This window comes from Protopterus annectens, chromosome 2.part0 (assembly GCF_019279795.1).
Source record: "Protopterus annectens isolate FY-2018-M chromosome 2.part0, PAN1.0, whole genome shotgun sequence".
In the NCBI taxonomy this organism is placed as follows: domain Eukaryota; kingdom Metazoa; phylum Chordata; order Ceratodontiformes; family Protopteridae; genus Protopterus; species Protopterus annectens.
Window position 1 is genome coordinate 39,507,428 of NC_056728.1, and position 23,948 is coordinate 39,531,375.

General features: G+C 37.8%; 1 protein-coding gene across 3 annotated transcripts in view; it reads left to right on the plus strand.

Moving 5' to 3' along the window:
- Positions 1–23,948, plus strand: part of COL6A3 (collagen type VI alpha 3 chain) — a 739,239-nt gene that overhangs the window by 672,945 nt on the left and 42,346 nt on the right. For all 3 annotated transcript variants that reach the window (XM_044060522.1, XM_044060523.1, XM_044060525.1), the window contains one exon: positions 18,474–18,569. In XM_044060522.1, coding sequence (XP_043916457.1) covers positions 18,474–18,569 — 96 coding nt within the window. The remainder of the gene's footprint in view (positions 1–18,473; positions 18,570–23,948) is intronic.

Genomic DNA, 23,948 nt, shown 5'->3' on the forward strand with positions numbered 1-23,948 from the left:
GAACCTGCTGCACTGCTTTCGACATTTGGTACATCGACAAGGTAATGGATGACTAAATTAATGTATACCAATAGTTTGGCTATTGGTTGAGAAAGAGATGATATTATATTTGAAGTTCCATCTGGTTCAAAGACAGGCTATATTTTTAAGTAAGTAAACATCATAAAGGTGAAAAAGCAACCTAAGTTTGAGAAGGAGAAGCAAGTGAAAGGTTCAAAAAGGATAATGAGAGACTATATAAAGGAGTATCTACAGTAGTAGAGAGGAGATGGTCACCCTAGGTGGCATAATAGGTGAAAGAGGTTAAAAGCTTTGTGTGGGTTAACCAGCACAAGAAATGACAATTAAGACTGCTAATTAAGCTCTACTAAATGCTGCCAGAATAAGGTGAGGTAATATTTATATGGTAATGAGTATGGGAATAAATGTTCTGGGTATGAGATCAGTAGGGGATGAAAAACTAAACAGCTGCAAGATCCGTGCAGAAATGTGCAAACACACTGGCATTTTTTCAGAAGTACCGCTTGTGTTCTTCATTATTAAAAAGAAGGAAGGGACTCTGGAATTTAAAGTGTACCAGAGATGGTCGTGGAGAGATTAAGTATTTGAAATAGTAGCAAAATGTGCCAAGACATAAGAAAACAAAGAGATGGTTGAGGGACGAACCTGTCCTTTAAGATTAATGGGAAATTTGCTAAAGTCAGGTATAGGCAAATGCATGAAAACAGCTCTGTTTAATCTATGTTCAAGAATTAGGTTCAGAGAGGAAAGTTCACAGTTTATAGCATGGAGAATATGAAAATTTGACATTGTTGGGCATCCTCAAACAGAAAACTAAGTGAGGAAGGTTGAACTCTTCCACTTTGCAGTGTCAAAAGTCCCACGAGTAAGTCTCGCCTGCTATATAAAAGTGCCGCTAATGGAGACATTAACATTTTGTAGATGCCAGAATCAAATGCTGTAGTTGACAGAGACGCTATGGTATCACTCAAAAAAGGAAGGGGGCTAAGGGGGGAGCTAGACTGTGCTGAAAGATGTGGTGTGAAACAAAAGTTGAGAGATGGCAAAAAAAAAAACTTGAGAGAAGGTTGGCCACGAGAATACAAGGAGTAGCATGGATTCTAGGTGGTTATATGCGGTGTACAGGCCATTGGCTGCACGCATAAGGGATGAAGGAAAAATTATAACAAGAATTTGGAAAATGGAAAAGAAAATGTATCATAACAACATTGATCCTCAGTCGTCAAGTAGAAAACTGAGAAATGCTTGACTTTAAAAGTACAAGAGCTGAGGAAATTAACTGATGTGCTGTTTGATATAAGAGTTTAGTAAAAGACAAGAAAATCCTGTATTGGTCATCACCATTAAAGCTAAGATTTCAAAGTCAATGTAAAGAATCCAGTGGGTAGTAAAGGTTATGTATATAGATCCATGAGGAGAAGAGAGAAGAGGCATTTATTTATTTATATATTTGCTTTAAACCAGGCAAGTCATCTGGTCAAGCTGACCCTTTTCAGTCATAACTAGCAAAGTAAATAATATTATAGATTATCAATAGAATAACAAATATTTGAGCCAGTTAACAGTAATATAGGTATCTGAATAAGATGAAATGCAGTATACGTGTTTACAGTAAGATTTGTGTTTTATAGTGAAACAGATAACCAAATTATCAGCACAAAGTAACAAGGATTTACAATAAGCAAAATAAATCATGGCAACAAAAAAGAAACAACTCATTCTTTGTTAGTGTGCATATGATCAGTATTTTAAAGATTGTGAGCGTAGTATTAAGCTATATTGATTAAAAAATGGAAAGCTTGCTGAAAGAAAAATTGTAAACAGTGAAAGTATGAAGCATGGAAGTTTGTGTGATGTCCTTTTGGGTTTTGTGAAAATACAGTTACTCTAAGTTGAGACTGAGGTAATATGGTCAGCAGGTTTTAAATGAATCAAAAATAGCAGCAAGCCGTTAATTGAAATAGAGTTCCATATGGAGTTATAAGAAGGCATCTTCACTAGTTTTAATACAGAAGTATGGATTTTGGAGAGGATTGCACCAAATGCATAGTTTCTTAGTGTGGTAATGCTGGATACTAAGAATTTAGTGAACAGTGGTGGGAAAATTTGTTGATTACATTGCAGTGAGTAGTGGACATTAAGTATGAAAATTGGGAGAGCTTTGTTGATGGATAGAAGACAGTGATGAGTGCACTGATCACAAATGAACATAAGTTTATATTGTACCTTTATAAAAGTTTTACTGTATGAATGCTAACAAGGAAAGAACATGTTCTGATATTGGAAGGAGGTAGGTGGTAATCCATTAAGTATAGAAGAAGTAATTAGAGATTTGGGGACCCAAGTAGATAGCAATCTCTCCTTTGACAATCACGTTGCCAAAGTGGTTAGAAAGACCTTCTATATAGCCCACCTTATCATGAAAGGGTTCACATCTAGATCAAGAGAGGTCATTGTGCCCCTCTACTCATCACTCATCAGGCCCATAATTGAATACAATGCCCCATTTGGGATGTACCTTACCTGACACTTGCAGCAACTGGAAAGACCCCAAAAGTACCTCACCAAGAGGATCAATGGACTCAAACAGATGCCCTACACAGTTAGGCTAAAGAAACTCCAGCTCTACTCAGTTGCTTACCGCCTACTCAGAGGCGATCTGTGTCTGACGTATAAAGCCATGTCCAAACCAGAATTAATGGACATGCTCCACCTCAGGAAATCCAAATCCCTTAGAGCCACACGCTCCAGGGACTTAAACCTCAGCACAGAAATAAATAGGACATGCTGGAGGGACAGATTCATATCCCAGAGGCTCCCCTAACTCTGGAACAAAATCCCAATCCATGTTAGGCAGAGCTGTGGATGAAGGCAAGGTGGTTCATACAGCCTGCCTTGATCTGGCCAAGGCCTTTGATACCATTCCCCACTCAGGAATCTTAGAAAAACTCACTAAGCTAGACATCAACCCCTATATCACTAGGTGGGTTGTAAACTGGCTCACAGGTAAAACTAACTGTGTGAAAGTAGCTGACTCAAGTCAGAATGCTGACCAGTCACGAGTGGAGTCCCACAGGGGTTGGTCTTGGGTCCTCTCCTGTTTGGTATCTACTTCTCTGAAGTCCAGGCCAACACAAAGGGACTCTGGCTGACAAAGTTTGCAGATGATTGCAAGTTGGGAGCTATTATTAGCTCCCCAAGTGATGTTAACATCCTACAGAAAGGCCTCACCGAGACCAACAACTGGTGTCAGAATCATGACCTTAAGCTCAATGCCAAAAATTGTCATCCCCTTTGGGAAACACACTGTTTCCATGAATTACCACATTGATGGTAGTCCACTGAACACAGAAAGCATTATAAGAGATCTGGGAACACAGGCTGACAGCAACCTCTCCTTTGACCAACACATTGCCACTGTGGTCAGCATATCTCATTACTAAGGGTTTTGCATCCGGGAAGAAAGAGGTCATTGTCTACTCTTCCCGCATTAGGCCAATCATTGAGTACAATGCCCCATTTGGCATGTACCTCACTAAACACCTGCAACAACTGGAGAGGCCACAAAAGTACCTCACAAAGAGGATCCTAGGCCTTAAACATTTGTCCTATATGGACAGACTCAAAAAACTCCAACTATTTTCTGTCTCATATCGCCTAGTTAGAGGTGATCTCTGCTTGACTTACAAAGCCATGTCTGACCCAGATCTGTTAGAAATGCTACATCTAAAGAAATCCCAATCCCTACGCACCACACACTCCAGTGACCTCAACCTCATTACCACAATCAACAGAACATGCTGGAGGGACAGGTTCATAACCCAGAGACTGCCCATGCTATGGAATAGACTTCCCATGCATGTCAAGCAGAGCACCTCACTGGCTGTCTTCAAGAGAAATCTTGATGAGTGGATGGGAAATAGAAAATTCACCCCAGGGATCACTCCAGTGGCTTTACTCGACAGAGGCACTGGAAACTAAGGTTGAGTGGCACGATGCCAGGGTAATCCTATGGGCTAGGCTTGTAAAGGCTCCAGGGCCATTAGCCTAGTACACACCTGTGAACCTATGTGTTTCTTATCACCCTGCTCAAGTAACTGTACCCTACCTATAGAAATATTTTCTATATCAGAGTGAAAAAACACAGTACCTCATGTAAAGTGTCTAGAAATTAAGTATACACTGTGGTATGAAAAATCACTGCCTGAGATAACCTGGGTAGGAATTGAGATATATTTCCAAAACTTTTATAAGGGTGGACTGCTTTCTAAATAAACTGAGATATTTATATTGATAGTTGTTTGTAAATGTTTTTGATAAAATATGTTTCCAGCAGTACTTTAGAACTAGAGGAAAGTGTTTCATTTAAGAGAAAAGCAACATGCCTCATTTTAAAAGGGCATAGGACAGTTCACAAAATAAATCAACGAATAAATAAATAGTCAAAATCAATAGTTTTCATATAGTTTAGTTCATTTTGATGCCTGTGATGTAACACTCCAGTTATACTTAAATTAAATGAAAGCATGATAATGAACCAATGCAATTTTTAAGAATGTTTTCCAAACAGTATCCCTAGTAATTTAAAATGTTTTGATGTCTTGATCAATGTAATAAGAAAGCTAATATCCAATATAGTATTTCAGGGTGCACATATCACTTGTATTTCAAGTAGTTTGCTTAGATACTTGGATATTTTTAACCCACAACTTTATAAGGTGAAAGTGGTTCAAATCCACGCTGCAATTGTGATGTAATAGAAAGATTTATTTTTTAATATTTCTTAGTTCCCTATGGAGCAAACCATCAGATATTTTTCTCCTTAATCCGGATGCCAGAAGTCACTCCTGACTTTACTCTAACCTAATCTGAAACCCTCCTATTGCTTAAGAAGAGACTGAGGCATTTCAGTGCAGTGCCATTCTCATGGCCATAGAAATTTAAAACAAACAAAAAAAAACAAAGTGATGTACTGCTAAAATGATTTTCACTTACAGCTGCTAGACCATCTTCTTGGAATATACAGTGTGTTGTTACCCTTCCTAATGGAAATCAGTGAACCACCTTATTAAGGATTGCTATCCCTAGAGCGTCCTCCTCTGCTTGCATGTCAGATGTTCACAGAATGCTATGTATGGCTCATTGATAACTGCTCCATCATCAGACTTTCAGCATTCCTATAGTAAAACTTACTGTAAGATTTGATGACCTTGAAATTATTTATTTATTTTGGGGGTGCAGAGGAGACCCTTTGCATATGGCTTCTGGGGAAAACCATTTAAAGATAAAAATGTTGGTTGAAAGTCCATTGGCTAATTAGTTCTTGATGGCGAGTACTGTATATAGTTAAATGTCAAGCCTGAAATAGTCTGATCCTTAAAGTGTTGGACTTTTTCATAGTCATTTATTTTTCCAAAAAATGTAGCTGGATTTTGATTGCATTTGACAAACATTGATAGTTTAACCAAGTGTCCATATACATGCAGACCAGTTGATGGGTAATAACTATCCAAACACAGCTGGTTAAGAATGAAAGCTAGTTCCTTAGCTTGTAGAAGACTACTGTACATGCAAGACCACTGACAGTTTCTATGGGCAGCTTTTCCTTTCCCTACTGTTTTGCAGACCTGGACTTTGTACATATACATTTGGGGGTAAAGAGGTGCAGAAATGATTATTTGTGTTTACATGTGTATTTTTAGAGAAAGCATGTTCTCTATCTGTTTTGATTGAGCAGTATGTTTTGAAGAACCAAGCATGCGTCTTTAATTTGGGAAGTGTGGGATTGGGAGGGTGGCCTAATGGTTAAGGTGTTTGCCTTACAAACACAAGGTGCAGGGTTTGAGTCTCACAAGGGATAATTGGCTAAGCTTAAAATGGCTCACAAGGGCAGTTAGCTTAGTATTACATTGCAGTGAGTAGTGGACATTAAGTATGAAAATTGGGAGAGCTTTGTTGATGGATAGAAGACAGTGATGAGTGCACTGATCACAAATGAACATAAGTTTATATTGTACCTTTATAAAAGTTTTACTGTATGAATGCTAACAAGGAAAGAACATGTTCTGATATTGGAAGGAGGTAGGTGGTAATCCATTAAGTATAGAAGAAGTAATTAGAGATTTGGGGACCCAAGTAGATAGCAATCTCTCCTTTGACAATCACGTTGCCAAAGTGGTTAGAAAGACCTTCTATATAGCCCACCTTATCATGAAAGGGTTCACATCTAGATCAAGAGAGGTCATTGTGCCCCTCTACTCATCACTCATCAGGCCCATAATTGAATACAATGCCCCATTTGGGATGTACCTTACCTGACACTTGCAGCAACTGGAAAGACCCCAAAAGTACCTCACCAAGAGGATCAATGGACTCAAACAGATGCCCTACACAGTTAGGCTAAAGAAACTCCAGCTCTACTCAGTTGCTTACCGCCTACTCAGAGGCGATCTGTGTCTGACGTATAAAGCCATGTCCAAACCAGAATTAATGGACATGCTCCACCTCAGGAAATCCAAATCCCTTAGAGCCACACGCTCCAGGGACTTAAACCTCAGCACAGAAATAAATAGGACATGCTGGAGGGACAGATTCATATCCCAGAGGCTCCCCTAACTCTGGAACAAAATCCCAATCCATGTTAGGCAGAGCCCCTCAATTTCCCTCTTCAAGAGAAATCTTGACGAGTGGGTGGGAGATCATAGGTTTACCCTTGGGATCTCTTCTGTGTCCCTACCAGACAGAGGCACAGTAAACTAACCTTAAAAGAGCCATCTTCTGTGACCTATTATACAGAGGCACAGTCAACTAATCTAAAAGGGTGGCGAAAGCCAAACACACTCTGGCTAGGCTTATAAATGTCCTAGGGCAGATAGCCTAGTATCAACCCATGAACCTATGAACCTATTATCCCTGGCATCTTCCAGATTATGCAAGGCTTTCATAAAGGGAATCTTCCACTTTAGACCTCTGATAAAGGATCCCTCCCCTCCTTGGGATATGATAGTAGTTCTTCAAGGTTTAATTCAGAAACCCTTTGAACCAGCAGACAAATGTGATGTGAAATTTCTTTCTTGGAAAACAATATTTTTAGTAGCTATCACCTCAGCAATAAGAATTTCTGAGCTCCAGACCTTATCAGTCAGGTCTGATTACATTGTCTTCCATAAGGCTAGGGTGTCTTTTTAAACCAAACCTTCCTTTCTACTGAAAGTGGCTACTCAGACTAACATTAACCAATCCATTCAATTACCAGTTTTCTTCCCCAAGTTTACTAATAAAGGTGAATATATGTTGCAGCTGCTTGATGTTCATGGACAATTACATTTTCATCTTCACAGAACAAAACTACATGAAGTTTGATCAGCTTTTTGTGTCCTTTGCCCCTAACCATTTAGGTCAGGCAGTATCCAACATTAATCTGGCCGAATGGATTTCTGATTGTATTATTCTGTCAAGGGTTTGGAGTTGCCTCATCCTCCTAGATCCCCTTCCACTAGATCTATGGCTACTTCATCTGCCTTTTCTTCACGAACTTTCATTGACAATATCTGTGCTGCAGCCACTTGGTCAAAGACTCATACCATTGTTACACATTAGAAATTAGATATTGTTTCTAGAAGCGGAGTTTCCTTTGGTTCAGCAGTTCTCTGGCATGTCCTTCCTTAAGGACCTCCTGAGAGTTACATAGCTGGGGACTCTGACCCTTTTGTGAGGAAGAATGAAAAGGACAACATCAGATTTATGTACTTACCATAACTTGGCATCTGTGCTGTCCATTTTCATTCTTTCTCACCATCCCTCCCTACCATCCTCCAGCCCAGATACTCCTAGAAGGATCTATAGATATTATAGGAACCATCATGTTCCTGGTTTGGGCCTCCTCTATCTTTTCTTTCTGTCTGTTTTTATGCCTCAGTAGGCAGTAAGGCAGCAAACTCGATCAGAGGAGTCGGGGATGGAATAGAGCATTATGGGTAGAGGGAGGAGCCTGAGGCTTACATCCAAAGTCTTGTAAATGCGGCCAGGTCGGATTCTAGGATCAGATTCTAGATCCATTCATGATCCATTCGGGAGGAAGAATGAAAATGGACAACACAGATGGCAAGTTATGGTAAGTACATGACTTCTAATTTCAAGAATTTATGTATCTAAATACATTAGAAAAGTAAACTGTGAGTAAATAGACAATGATGTACAACATATAGATGGTATTTTAATTAAGGACACAGTAGCAAGTTTAACTTCTAAACCTGTAGCCTCTGATCTTCCAAAGAAAATAAATAAATACTTCAGTATATTCAACTGGATGAAGTAAATCAAGGGAAAAAAAAAGGAGAGAGAGAGAAAGTGACAAAACAGTATCTTTCAGTTAGCTGAAACAAAATATCAAAGTAGAAAACTATATTTGTTGGGCTGAAATATTTAAAATTATAGGGACATACTAACAAAATATAAATATCTGTCATACTTCATCCCACAGCAGGGGATGCGACTCAGTGTTTTAAAGGCATTAACCTGGCATGTAGCTGCATGCGTTTGGATCACTATGTGAAAATGCAGCATTAAGACATCTGCTTATACTTGGCATCCTACTAGCATAAGTTAGTATTTGAATACTAATGGAATTGAATTTGATAAATGACTGACTTTTTGTCACCATATGTGGAGGGCAGAGACATTTTTCACTGAAACATAAGAGTGAAGCAGTTAAATATTAGTCATATAAAATTGAAATGCAGGACAGTTAATAGAATTGCAACACTTTTGTGAAGCACAGTTTTTTCCATCTAGCTCCTAGAAACAACTACCCCTTGAAATGAAAACAGACAAGTAGTATTCTTTAAAGATCCAGGAATCATGATCCCCAAGGAATACATAATCAACTTGTAGATTGGCATATTTCATGTAAAAATAAAGATGTAAATAAAAAAAATATTTTTTTAAAAGAATGATTTTTATTGAGTCACTCTAAAAAGTAAAAAATAAACTGTGAATGCTTTGCAAAAGAAACACAGACAAGCTAATTTTAGAAGAGCATTTGAGGTTGGTTTTGGTGATTGCGATGATGAGGTACCAGAAGAAGTAGCAGGAATCAACAAAACCAACCCTTAAATGCTTTTCTAAAATCAGCTTGTCTGTGTTTCTTTTGCAAAGTGTTCATTTTTCTTCCTTATTTTTTTACTTTTTTGTGTGATTCAATAAAAAGCATTCTTTTTTTTAACTTTTTTATTTATATTTTTATTTTTTCCTTTTTAGTTTTTTTTTGCAAGTTTGTGTGTATGTGTGTGTGTGTGTGTGTGTGTGTGTAGAAGAAATGATGAAGGGAGATGCAAGAGTGTGTGTGCACATCTTGGTTCTGTCAAATCTTTATGGGTGTGTCCCTCGCCGAAGCATTTTTTATTACTGTCTAGTGTGTGTGCGTATGTGTGTGTGTGCGTATGTGTGTGTGCGTATGTGTGTGTGTGTTTGTGTGTGTATGTGTGTGTTTGTGTGTCTGTATACAAGAAATGATGTAGGGAGATGCGAGTGCGCGCGTGTGTGTTTGTGTACAGGAAATGATGTAGGGAGATGTGAGAGTGTGTGTGTGTGCGCACGTGTGTGTGTGCACATTTGTGCACGTGTGTGAGTGCATCCCTCTCTGTCCCTTTGTGGTTCTGTCACATCTTTGTGGGTGTGTCACTTGCCAACAAGAAGCTCAGGATTTTTTCCACTGTCTCACGAGAGCATGATAGAACCACAGAAGGATAGAGCCACAAAGGCAATTTCAATAAAAAGCATTCTAATAATAATAAAAATCTTTTTTTATTTATATTTTTATTAATGATCTACCTCGGCAGAGTGTGTGTGTGTGTGTGTGTGTGTGTGTGTGTGTGTGTGTGTGTGTGTGTGTTTAAACACTTAGTTTAGTAAATGAAGCCATTCAAATTCTGAAAAAGCAGAAAAACAAAACTATATACTCTTCAATGTCAGTTCATTTGAAGAGCATGCCTTCATTCTTTATCATAATAATTCCCAGTTTCACAATAAAGGCACACATCAAGTGTTTACTATTCTAACTGCTGTTGTGCCAAAAACATGATGAATGTTCAGGTAGTTATTAGCTACGAAATGTGGGAGGAAGCTAAAGGAAGGTGTAGGTTTTCATGATTATTTACAAATAAATGTGTGTTACTTTAATTACCAATTGCTTATTGCCATAGTAGATGATTTATAGGTTTACTATCATGTTGTCGAGACGGACTCGGTCAGATGGTTGCATCATCTACTCATGATTGCAAAAACTGACAGTGTCGAAATCCGGTAATGTCAAATTACAAATCAAATGCAATTTTGGGAAGAGTGCTAAGATGGGTCAAGATGGGGGAAGAGATTTGTACTTCCGCATTATCAGTGTTCTACATTGCCAGCATTCGAGGTTCAGACTTTGCACAAAGTGTATTCGACCAAGTCTACCTCGACAACATGATAGTAAACTGATTTATATCGTTATATTGTAGATAACTGAATATAGACTGGGAATAACATTATATATATGTGTATATTTGGTTGACTGTTTAGAATGTCGACACAAAATGCTGAATCTGGAATGCCAAAAAGTAAACCAAAGCAAAAATGAATACATCGACAGCCATGGTTCAATGTATTTGACATAGTAGGGGGTGACGTCACTCACCTCCTGCTATGCACATTAATGTACGGTTAAACTCTACAGTCAGTAGTACATTCATTCTACTATTTTGCAGAGGGGCTATGCCCCCTGCACCCCCCACACCTGCATATTAAATATACCAACACCAAGACTGCACTAGCGAGAGGAAATGGACTAATTCCCTGTTCCTCACTGAACCACAATCTCCCTGCACAATGTCGAACCCAAATGCTCAAATTACACTACCCATTCACTGTAGTGTAATTGATACATTTTGGTTCAACATTCTGCCTACTTGAAAACTGCAATTTGACCACATGCCAGTCAACCGATGCATTTTCAAGGTTTTCACTGTAAACTGTGTATATATATATATATATATATATATATATATATATATATATATATATACAGTAGATATAAAAAGTGTACAAACCCCTGTTAAAATGCCAGGTTTTTGTGATATAAAAAAATGAGACCACAATAAATCATTTCAAAATTTTTCCCACTTTTAATGTGACCTATAACCTGTACAATTCAATTGAAAAATAAACAAATCTGTTAGGGGGAAAAATATAAAAAAAATAAAAAATGTACAATAAACTGGTTGCATAAGTGTGCAGAACCTTAAACTAATACTTTGATGAAGCACCTTTTGATTTAATTACAACATTCAATCTTCTTGGGCACACATCTGCCATGAAGTAAAGAGACTCTGATTAACCCCAAATAAAGTTCAGCTGTCCTAGTAGGATTTTCCTGACATTTACTCAATTGCCTGCTACAGCAAAAACCATGGTTCAGCGAGAGCTTACAAAGCATCAAAGGGCTCTCACTGTTGAAAGGTACCAGTCAGGAGAAGGTACAAAAAATTTCCACAGCACTGGATATATCAAGGAACACAGTGAAGACAGTCATCAAAAAGTGGTGAAAATATGGGACAACAGTCACGCTGCAAAGAACTGGATGCCCCTCCAAAACTGATGAATACACAAGACAAAAAACGATCAGGGAGGCTGCCAAGAGACCTACAGCAACACTGAAGGAGCTTCAGTAATTTCAGATAAGTATTAGTTGTGTACTACATGTGACAACAATCTCCCGTATTCTCCATTTGTCTGGGCTATGGGGTATGGTTGCAAGACGGAAGCCTTTTCTTACTCAGAAAAACATCCAGGCCCAGCTGAAATTTGCAAAACAATACATAAAGTCTCTCAAAAGCATATGGGAAAATGTGTTATGGTCTGATGAGACCAGGGTTGAACTTTTTGGCTACAATTTCAAAAGGTACGTTTGGCATAAAAACAACACTTCACATCACCAAAAGAACACCATCCCCACGGTGAAGCATAGTGGTGGCAGTATCATGCTTTGGGGTTGCTTTTCTTTACCTGGAACTGGGGCTTTAGTCAAGGTGGAGGGAATTATGAACTGTTCCAAATACCAATCAATTTTGGCCCAAACCCTTCAGGTGTTTACTAGAAAGCTGAAGATGAAGAGGAATTTCACATTTCAACATGACAATGACCCCAAGCATACATCCAAATCAACAAAAGAATGGCTTCACCAGAAGAAAATTAAAGTTTTGAAATGGCCCAGCCAGAGCCCAGACCTAAATCCAATACAAAATCTATGGGGTGACCCAAAGAGGAATGTGCACAAGAGATGCCCTCTGAATCTGACAGTTCTGATGAAGTCCAATTACTAGAGGACGAAAGCACTTAACCTGTATTGTTGTTTTATGAGTTTTTTTCAAGTAATTAAATTTATGTTTTGAGCAGCACTTGAATCTGAAGTCTTTTCCCACCAGTGTGACTGTTCTTGGTTTCTGGACTGAATTTGTTCCTTCAGTTTATTTGGGGTTAATCCGAGTCTCTAATTGATGGGAGGTGTGTACCCAAGAAGACTGAATGCTGTAATTAAATCAAAAGGTGATTCAAGAAAGTATTAGTTTAAGGGTGTGCACACTTATGCAACTAGCTTATTGTATGTTTTTTATTTTTTATATTTTTCCCCTAACAAATTTGTTTGTTTTTCAATTGAGTTGTACAGCTTATAGGTCACATTAAAGGTGGGAAACGTTTTGAAATGATTTATTGTGGTCTCATTTTTTTATATCACAAAAATCTGGCATTTTAACAGGGGTGTATACGCCTTTTAGATCTACTGTATATATACACGCATTGGTAGATAGCTTGCTAGATAGATATATATCGATTTAGATAGATAGAGATATATCTATTAAGCAGTACGTTTTAACAGTAATGTGAGCTTCCCAATAAAAGTTATTAGGAAATACAAGCGCACATATCAGGATTCACTGCTTTAAAGAAGCTAGGGTTCCATAACTTCAGCTATAACAATCGGGTTCCTTGGGTGTTATTAAAAAAAACCCACTTTTATGAAATTTTTATTTTGAGTTTGTTCCAGTATAAAAAAGTTCATCTGCACGACCACTTGCTCTATTGTCTTCCAAGATGCAGCATGCAACTAGGCAAGTCTCTTTTATTTTTCCACATCCTGTAAAACATAACTATTAGTAATAAGTTGTTGAATATTGATGTGATAACTACATTTTATGTTTTTCACAGAATACATACATAAAATCTATACTTGTTAATACAACAGCACCACTTCTTTTTCTTCTGAATGGACAATGCCATTGGTGCACTGAGTGGGTACCACTGTGGTCAGGTGCTCTCTGTAGGGCCTTGCTGCTGCTGTTGAGTGTGCTTACCTTCTATCGTTCTTCCAGTGCTTCCTCCGAACTGTTTCAGTTTCTCCTTGTCACTCTCTGCAGCTTGCTCCTTGTACATATGATGCACAGGACAGTGGAGACTGTTGCCCCCACTAGCACCCACTAGCAGATTCAGCTAGCTCCTGCAGACATGCTTCAAAACTGACCAACTCCGGGCCCAAACCAAATTACTCTCTAAAACTCCCAGATATGTTATTGATTCTTTCTTGCTGTTGCTGCTGCTGCATTCCTTGATTTTTGGGTCTAAGGTTTTGGAAACAAAAGCCATAAGCTCTTCCATTGTTTCAAGTGTGTGTGTTTGTGTCTGTGTGTGTGTGTGTGTGTGTGTGTGTGTGTGTGTGTGTGTGTGTGTGTGTGTGTGTGTGTGTCTGTGCTTTTGCTTCAGGCCTCTCATAGTGTATGTGTGGAGGAAATGATGTAGGGTGATGAAAGTGTGTGTGTGTACACATGTCTGTATGTTCTGAATGGATCTGGTGTGTACGTGCTCGCATGTGCATTTGTCTGTGTGTATGCACGTCTGTTTGAGTATTTGTGCGTATGTCTATGTCATGCTAATGACACAGGGACAATATTTTACTTAAAGACAAAAATATTGTCCCTCTGTCATTATTATAATGCTTTGTATTGAAATTGGCTTAGCAAGACAGAACCACAGAAAGACAGAGTCACAAAGCCAATTTAAATAACAAGTATTTTAATAATAAAAAATCTCCATAACGTGATGGTATTGTGCAGAAAAAATTGTCTACAGCAAAAAAGAAGAATCCTTTGAGTAACTCTCTTGTTTTATTTGAATCTGTGATTTGCAAACCATGTCCTGATCCACACAATTCTCTTGAAGTCTTTCTTGCCAGTAATCTTTGAGCACCTCCTAGGGTCCTTAGCCTGCTCATCAGTGGATTACATTTTTTGTGTTCACTGGATGTTGTAATTAAGTTATCCATAGCCTTACTTTGTTGTTGGTGTTGTTTTGGCTACCAACCCATGCATACTTAATTAAAGCAGAAAATATGCATTATTGTGCATCATTTCTAAGCAGTGTTATTGCTGCCCTTCAACTCTCCTACCAAATGAATGAATGATGATGTCATCATTTGTGGTGATGCAGGAACATCGATGAGGGAAAACTATCAAGCAAGGTAAGGTGGTTAGCAGTCTGAGGAATAGGTAAAACAAAGAAATCTATCAGTCAAATATTCAGGCTTGGGGAGTCTGCACAAGATGTAATTGAAGTCATACAAAAGCTGTAGAATCCATATAAATGTTAAAGTATGATTTAAATCATTGTGTCAGGGCCAAAATATACTACAACATTTCAGAATATGTAATCTCTTAAATGAGCATGACCAATGAACTTTTTGAACATTTTGGAACATCTTTGACATCCTAAGGTGAGAGGCACAAACAGGGAAGAGCCATAAAGAAAAAAGAAGCAACCTGAAGCCAGGTAAATGGGTGCAAAATCTGAGTTTTCAGTATCAGGATGTACACAAGAAAAAAACTGAGAATAGTTACTGTACAGATTTATAAAATTTTCTTGGGAGTATAAAAGGTACAGACAAAAATATGTACTAGAGAAGAAAGAACTATAGAACAAAGCATCTTAAAATGAAAGTAAATTGTCAAATTTAGGAGAAATGTGAGGTTTCATCTTCTCATCTCATTTAAACCCAGTATGGATAGAAGATCTATACAAGCCTGTCCTAGATGCTGGGTGGATAAATTCAGTAGCATGCATCATAAATGCCTGAAGCAGATAAAACCAGCACAATGAAAGAAGTATAAGGTATGAAAATATTAGTTTTGTCCCTGTATGGCTGCTGGTTAAACAGCTTGCCTTTGTTTTGCTTTATAAACAGAACATGAAGAAATTTGCCTGGAAAACAGTCCATCATAAATATTTGTGCAATTTCATGTTACACATTAATTGAAAAGATTTACATTTGGTGGTGATCATAAGCAGTTACTAGGCTAATGGTCCTTGGGCCCTTACAAGCCTAGCCAGGTTCTTCCCTTTCAATTGAGAATACATTTTTGTGAATGGATATCAAGTGATGGCGTATTCAAATTTGGTAGTAACACTGATATAAACTGTAGATGTTTTTGTGCTGTTCATTTTATTAATAAATCCAACCTTGAAGTTAAAATTATGTGGTGACTGGAGCCTCTTTGTAGGTGTGGTTGCACGAGTCTTTGTTAGTGTATGCTAAATGTGAATTTGTTATGATTTGCAAAAAGATGTGTAACTGCTTCTATTTCTGTGCAGCAGACCATACATTTCTCTGTATCTCCCACTTTTCCTAGAGATTTTTTAAACCAAAGTGTATGTATCTTATTATCTTGAACTGCTGTTATTACTCTTTCCTCTTTTGGTTTAAATTCATCTCTCCTTAGCCATTCATGCATCAAATCTGGAGTGCTACGTTGGTGTTTCAGCAGTTCTCTGTACTTCGCACTATAATTGTGGGCTTTTCCTTTTCATTTGTTTTATTTTTATTTTCTTATCATATTCTTTGTATTCTTTCCTTCCTTTGTCACCTGTTTTTGTCTACTACTGCTTTAATTTCCATCCCTACTTCTTTCTGAAATGCATTTGCTAATCTGAAAAAAGATGCCATCTTAACATTGTTTTCTTTATGGTTTAGAACTTTCACTTTGGATCTGATGGTATCAACAAATATGTATGTAGTCCCATGATTGCAGACCTCCACATATTAGTTTCATGGAGTCTGATACTTCTTTAGAGTGAGGAATCCATAATTGTGTTGTGCACTGTTTTTTATTTATTGTTTGATGGGCATGAAGTCGTTTTTGTTTTGTTTTCCTGTCAAACTGATATAACAATTTTTGGGCCAGTCAATTATTTCAAATTTTTAAGTTAAAAAAGGAAGAGCAAGCTGATTTACAGTTTGAAAATTATTCCCAGATGTCAAGGCAGATTTTCAGCATTAGTTTGTGTCTTCTAAAATATTCCTTACTAAAGTTTGTCTTAATTTGTTCAGTATGAATATTTTAGAAGAGTAAAACTAATATTGATTATATGGTTATTTATGATTTCAGTACAATCATCCCAATGAGAAATGAATTAAAAGCATTGCGTTTTGAAGGCACATATTTTATCTAAGAGGTTGCTAACTTACCAAGGTGTGATTAAAATATTATTTGGTATTAAAAGAATATCATTCTTTTAATACCAAATGGCTGATGTTACTAGCTCCTTCTACCAGTATGATTCTGTTGTGTAGACTAATCTGTGGACCAAAGAGAAATATATTTTATGCTCTTATAAGGGAAGGACAGCTGACTGAAGCTAAGTGGTCTCATTAGCTTAGACATAAAAAATAATTTTAGAACCTTAAGATCATCATAATATGGGCATATTATTTTACTATAAATTGTTAATAAACTTTTATTTCAGATGTTATTAAGATAAGTAGACAAGGGATCAGTTGGCTGCACTGGGCAGATTGATAAGTCCTGGCCATTATGCAGATGACCGAGCATCTAGTAGTTATGCAGGGTCTGAACTAGCCAACATATAATGACTATTCAGGGCCTTAATCATAAAAACTGTGTGGAAAGTCTCAAAGCCTTGTCCCTCTTCTCAGTATTATACAGGCTGCTGAAAAGCGACCTCTGCTTTGTGTATAGAGCCTAAGTAGACCCTATCCTATCAGACCTGTTAAATGTTTGGAAGTTCAGTAAAACACCTGCTCAAGGAGTCTCAGTCTCCTCTGTGACATAAATGGAACATGTTTGAGGGTTAGGCATGTATCACAGGGAATTACATGTCAATGGAACCATCATCCACTCTACATAAAAGCCAGGTACTTCTCTTACCATAATCAAATATAATTTGATGAATGAATGGGTAACTGCTAATTCACCCCTGGTTTAGCACCCTTGTCCCTCATGGACAGGGACAGTTTGTAAATCCCCCAACATGCTCTTGTTCTACCCATGTCTGGGTTATTTGTTGACAAAATATAAGGGCTAAAACCTAGTATGTGAATGGTAGGCTAGCTTGTTAAGATCCTCACAGATTATTTGCCTAGTAAGTACCTATGCACAAAGGAAGGTGAGCTGTGAGTGCCAAATCCTCACCCACCCCTCCTAGAGTAAGGAGGTAGTGACAGCATTATAACATGCAGCAGATGGACTGGTGGCATGTGCTTGGCTCTGCTAAGCTGCATCTGGATGGCAACCTTCATGAAATATGTATGGGAAAGGAAATGCTAACAAGGGAAGGGCCTGCAGACCCTTTCTTCATGACCATGGAATTCAGATGGAGAGGGAAGCTTAAGGCCAGAATATACAATCTCTCTCATGGTTGCCTGGATGATGGCTGTGCTATGATCAGCTCTCACCTCAGTAATAGAAAATTAATTGGCACTGTTATCTACTGCCAATCATTAGCGGACCGGAGTTCCGCTGTGGCGACCCCTAACCAGGAAAAGCCGAAAGACAACAGCAACATGGTTGAGCCTAGATAACCAGCAGTCATTTGAATGCCAAAAAGAATTAAAAATAGTAATGAGAAGTAAAGAATAAATGCTCTTGACATAGAGTTTATTTTAAAAGAGCCACTTATATCCATCTCTGAGATGGCTTGGATTTTTTTTTTTTAATTTTTGTATGTAATTAAAAATATATATATATTTCTGTCAAAGGCTTCACTGATATGTATGGCTTTATATACTATTTCCCAGTGTGATTAGCTTTTATGACAGTGGGCTTTGTGTGTAGAAATTTCCATTCTATGTAATTGCTGTCCCTTGCGTAGAGAAAAAAAAGGCATCCACGAACAATTACTGTCAGGATTTATACATTTTTCTCCTTTATGTTCTTCTTAAACCATGAATGACTTGAGCATACTGTGCTAATAACTGATGAGGGATAGGTCATTCATTGATCTAAGAAATAATTTTGCATCGGATGAAAACAGGATCATCAGTGTTTAGAATATTTGGATACACTCTGTAAGAAAAATAGTGACTTTACTCGAAATTTTCAGCTAAGTTTATTTCTCACTGTATTTCACAGCTCACGTAACAGTGCCAAGAGCACAGGCTACAGTGAATTCAACAGTGGCCGAGCCAGTTGCTGTAAGAGCACAATCCACCCTGGCTACAGCTAAAGGTGAGTTGTTTTATTTATTTTGATGAGGTCTGTTATTTTGCACTCTGCAGCAGTTTATTAGAGATTATTTTACTGTCAGCATTAATGCGTTTCATCCCTCAGCCTGACAGTTTTACAGCTACTTTGGTATGTCCTACTATCAGCCTTTTATGTGTAAGTGGCTGCATAAAAATTTCCAAAGATAACCCTGCATTATGGGATCAAAGAAAAGGTCTTTCTTTCTTTCCATATGTCTGCTACTTTTGTTTCATAAAATCCTGGAATTTGTCTGCAAAAGTAAAATATAGTTTCCTTTATGTTTATTGATGTACATCATGTTAGAAGGCGCCTGAAGCACTAAAATACATGCATGGCTATTTTGTTCTTATAATAAACAGCAGAAAATGGAGCTTGTACCATTTTATCTGTAAAAAGATAGCAGATTCTGTCTGGTAGCAGTATTACTGATGAAGCAGCAGTATATCTGCCAAGTGGAAGAAGTAAGCAAATCTGTTTCTTGTTAGAATATTCTCACTGGATTAAAAAAGAGCAACCCACCAGACAACCACCTAAATGGTAATGGCAGAGACAGATACCGTAGAAGGCAAAAATCCTGCAGCATGTTTTGAATCTCTTCCTCTTAATCTTTAACCATTAATGGTGTTCATGATGTCATAGACATCTTTTGTGGCTGATGTGCAGACATGTAGAAAGCTATGATTTGGTTTGCAAAGGCACTTCTGTTATATACCATGTCAGTTTTCTGCATCCCAGCTGCTCAATTTGTGCTTATTGCTGAAAGCTTAAGGCTGCACAGCAGATCTAAGAGCGAGCTCTGAATGTATTATTAAATTACTTTTTCAGGACAGATTAATTTATTGACTGGTTGTAATGTGATAGTGAAAGATCTAAGGAGACTATATCATCATGCAGTATTTTCTTTATTTGTTAACCAGGTCGGTGGGCTATACTGGCTGGGAGTCATCCTTTTTGAGGGGAGTTCATTGCATGATGAACTGAAGAAATGTAATAGGTATTATATGGCACTGGAAGGTCAAGTGAAGAAATTAAAGAGAAGCATAGTGCTAGTGTCAGAAGAAGCACAAGGCTGCTCAATGGCTGGGTAGTGAGACCGAAGTGATGTACACCACAAAGAAGGGAAGCTAGTGGGATCGAATCAGTGTGTGCTTACATGTAACACAACACTACATAGCTGAATCTCTTGTTCATTTGGCTCAAGAAGGGCAGCATAGTAGTCATCAAATAGACCACTGTGGGTGTGTACAACAAAGTGACAGCCCTGATGATTATACAAATGGGGAGGAAGTGGGGATTCATAGGAAAAGTAGGAAAAGAGAGAACATCAAGCAGAGGGAAACATATATAATGTATGAAAGGTGGTTAGGAGGAAGCAACACAACCCTAACTATACCATCTACTGTCATACATGTTATACACAACAGACTGATGGGAGAGTCTTTCCTGACTTCTGTATCATTCAGCCATGTTCACTTCTTGGTACTGCTCTGCTGGAAAGCTACACTCAAACAAAAGACATTCCTTCCAAAAGAAAAGTTAATAACTTACCAGCAGATCTTTCTAAGTTTTTCTCAACAGCTTCATGCACTTGTAAGAGAGATACCCATTACAATAATGCTGAAAAATACAGACTCGCATGCAAATATAAAAAATACGAAAATAAATTATGCTTACAGCACATTTTTAACTACCTCTGCCTAACCTGTGCCATGCCACCCATTGTCAGTGAAGATTAGGGTAACACTACCTCATATCACTCTTAACAACACCATCGCTGCTCACCACTGGCAACACTTACCATCCTGGTAAGCTCTTGACAATTATCCACTTCCTGTAAGGCCCATCCTGTTGTCCTAGCATGAGTTCCTGAAAGTCCCTGTAAAGGATAAACAAGAAAATATTGATCACCCTGACACATGATGTTGGAGCTGTGTATTCAACAGGGAGAGAAGTACCCATGCCCAATATATCAGGCCTGCTAATGCAGCAAAATGCAAATGCTAGCCCAGTGAACTTAAATCCACATTTGCAGGCAAGGTGTTACATAATTTAGTAGTGAGCAGTGTCACTAGTGTATCTCCCTAGCATTGCATTGTGGTGCTAAGAAACACTATAGCGCAGTGTCGTGGTGCCACAGGTATGTGCTATATGTAAGAGCATACTAGTCACATGTCTCATGGACATAATTATGTACATGGGTACCATCAGCTTGCCTGAGTAATTCAATGTTCTTATGGCAGAGATTGCGAAACATCATGCTAGTAGCTTTATTAGCATAACCACAGTGATAAGTGTCTCTTGATAGTACTGTAAAAAAGCATCAGTGCCATTTTGCCACTCCTGCTCAATGCCATAAAACTGTGGAATTTAGGAATTTCAATACAGAGTTTGTTGACTTGTAGTTACACAGAGTTAGTAAACAAATGTAGCCTGCCATTGCAGACTGTATCTCTTATAGGCTGTCCAAACCTAGTGGAGTGGCTGGTTCTCCCTGGGACCAACATATAAAAAGAATAGAAAAAGTCTTTTTGTTTGAAATACTCCACTGTTGTATTCCTGTAGGTATTTTGTGGGTGGTCAGCTAACCAGAGTAGAATGCACATTATGTAATAAAAATGCAAGGCAATCCTTCTTTGAGCTTTAAATTCTTCATTGTATTCAAAGTAATTTGCATTTTCATCTATCAAACTTCATCAGGTACAAACATTGCTCCCTGCTAATTAAATATACAAAATTCAATATCACCCAGTAATAGAGAAAGTGCATGTTTCCCAATCCCATTACTATTGCAATCTTGCATGAGTGTTAGTCCTTCCTGTTGACCAAATTAAGTAGGCAGGAAACCTTATGACAATTCAAACAGTTGAGCAATTTAATCTGTTCAATATATATATATATATATATATATATATATATATATATATATATATATATAAAGAGAGAGAGATGCTGCTATTGTTTGCACATTTTTGAAGGGCTTGCCATTTTTGTATTATCCTTTTTCATGTAATTTGCTTACCAAGTTGGTACTTTTACTTGATTTAAATGCAGTTTAACATACAATGCATACTGTCACATCCCAGCAGTTGATGTGAATTTGGTATTATAAACAGGGTTTTGTTCACTAAGGCTCTTTCTCATAGTTCAGTGTATGTCCTCCATGTAGACTTGCATCATTTTCACAGCCTTCAAGAGGGTCCACCCTCCCAGCCCTTTGATCTAATGAAACCATCACCTGGATGAAAGTGCATAGCCTCCCTACCCTGACCAATCCACACCATTTTTTTCCTTTCCAGATCTGGGTAACATAATCAATTTCCATGACTCTACCATTCCTTGCTTATCTTCCATACTCACGCACTCACCTTCAGACAGACCCTCATACCTCTCCATCCCTTGTCACAACCTGACTGACAAGGGCATCACACTTCTGATTTTATGGGTGGGAAGTTACTTTGTATTGAAACTGCTGGATTGTAACTTGAGATTATCACTATTCAGTTAAGAAATACAGTTAAGAAACTTTGCTACTCTGGGATTAACATTGATTGGAGAATTACACTGCTCTTGAAAGCAATTTAGCAAACAAAAGTACATATCTTTCACTTTTGTAGCACAATAAAGTTTTTCCTTGTAATTCAGCTAAGCTCTGTTTTTATTTATGTTCATTCATTCAGTATCATATCCCCTTGAGGCTTACTGCACAGAGTTGGGGGCTATCATCAGTTTCATATTTTTTATTTATAAGTAAGAGATTATTTTGATGACACCATTAAGGGTTAAGGAGGTTTCCTTCTGCTCTCTTGGTATGATGGTGCTCTGCCTGTCACTGGAGGTACTTTTACTTTTAGCTTAGCAGTTCCGACCAACAATCCCTTGCAGTTACAGTAAAGTTTGACACACAAATTTTGTGGCCACTTTTATATTATCAAAATGGAGAGAAAAATAAACTGTGTTATAGATGTATGGCAGGGAGTGCTGTTAAACAGTAAGCGGTGAAAAAATACATTGTACATCAGACTGGAAATAGTTTTTAGCACTGTGAAATATTTTCATAATCTGTACTGTTCCCAGTGCCTGCAGAAACAACAGTTGTACTTTGCATTTCAAAATATCTGCATAAGGGATCATATTAAACAAGATGGTCACAAAGGTATAACAGAAGCTTAAAGACTAGTCAAAATGTGTGATAATGGTTCAGAAAAATGGAAGTATGTTTAAACAGCGTATTGTGGAATTTTTCCACTGCTCATGTCTATATTCTTCTATAACAGTTTTTAAGAAATCCATATATTAATTCAAACCAAGAATATTAGTTGTTAGTCTTAATAATTAAATCTATTAACTGGCTGATGAGAGGGATCATTATGAGCATGCCAGTGATGAGGTGAATTCTTGCAGAAGTGGGTACAGGATGTCGATAAGATGTAGTTAAGAGAGCAGTGTAGTTTTGGGAGCACTAAGGAATGGAGGCTACAAGCTAATGTGTGAATCTACATCAGTTGAACTCTGTAATAAGAAACAAGAATAACGTTCATAAGTATAGGTGGCTGTATCCTCAGAGCATTATCAGGGGATTGCTTTTTTCTCTTACTGGGATATACAGTTTAGACTAGCAAGGTACATAAACATGCACTAAGCAAAATGGTAAATGAAGAAAAAACTGAGGGAGAGGCAATGGGATGGAGGCTTTAAGTGGAGGGCAAAAAACTGAATGCAACTCGTGTGTGTGTGTGTGTGTGTGTGTGTGTGTGTGTGTGTGTGTGTGTGTGTGTGTGTGTGTGTTATATATGTATGATACTGACAACTGGTCAGGAGTACCACTTGTTGAATGGAAAAAAAGCTGATACAGCTAATCCCAGATACTGGCTTTTTTTTTCCAGTGTGAGATTGCGGTGCAGTGGTGATTGAGAAATGTACCCTTTCCAAACTGTATTGCTGTGTTGATGTTGGTGTATATAATTTGCAGGGGGTGTGGGGGTTGCAGGGACAAAAAAATATTTAATTTTTTTTTCTCTCTGTATTTCATTCAGCTGGCTATCGACCAGGAGTGTTTGATCACTTGCCATTTGATAATGCAGTTTTTTGGTCTATGGTCATATAGTATATAACTTGTTAGGTCAAAAGCTGTCTAGTTAACTGCATATGGTTGACTAGACAGTGAATCGACAGGTGTGCGAGATCCCACATATCCAGTGGTTGGGAAATTTGTCCTTACCTTGTGTTTGTGTGATCTCAAAGTTAGTATACATAATTAGCAGGAGGTGTAGGCAGGCTTGCACCCTAGCAAAACATATATTTTTGTTTGTTTATTTAAAGTTAGATTTTACATAGGCTGAGGCTGTTTCTCAGCACATACAG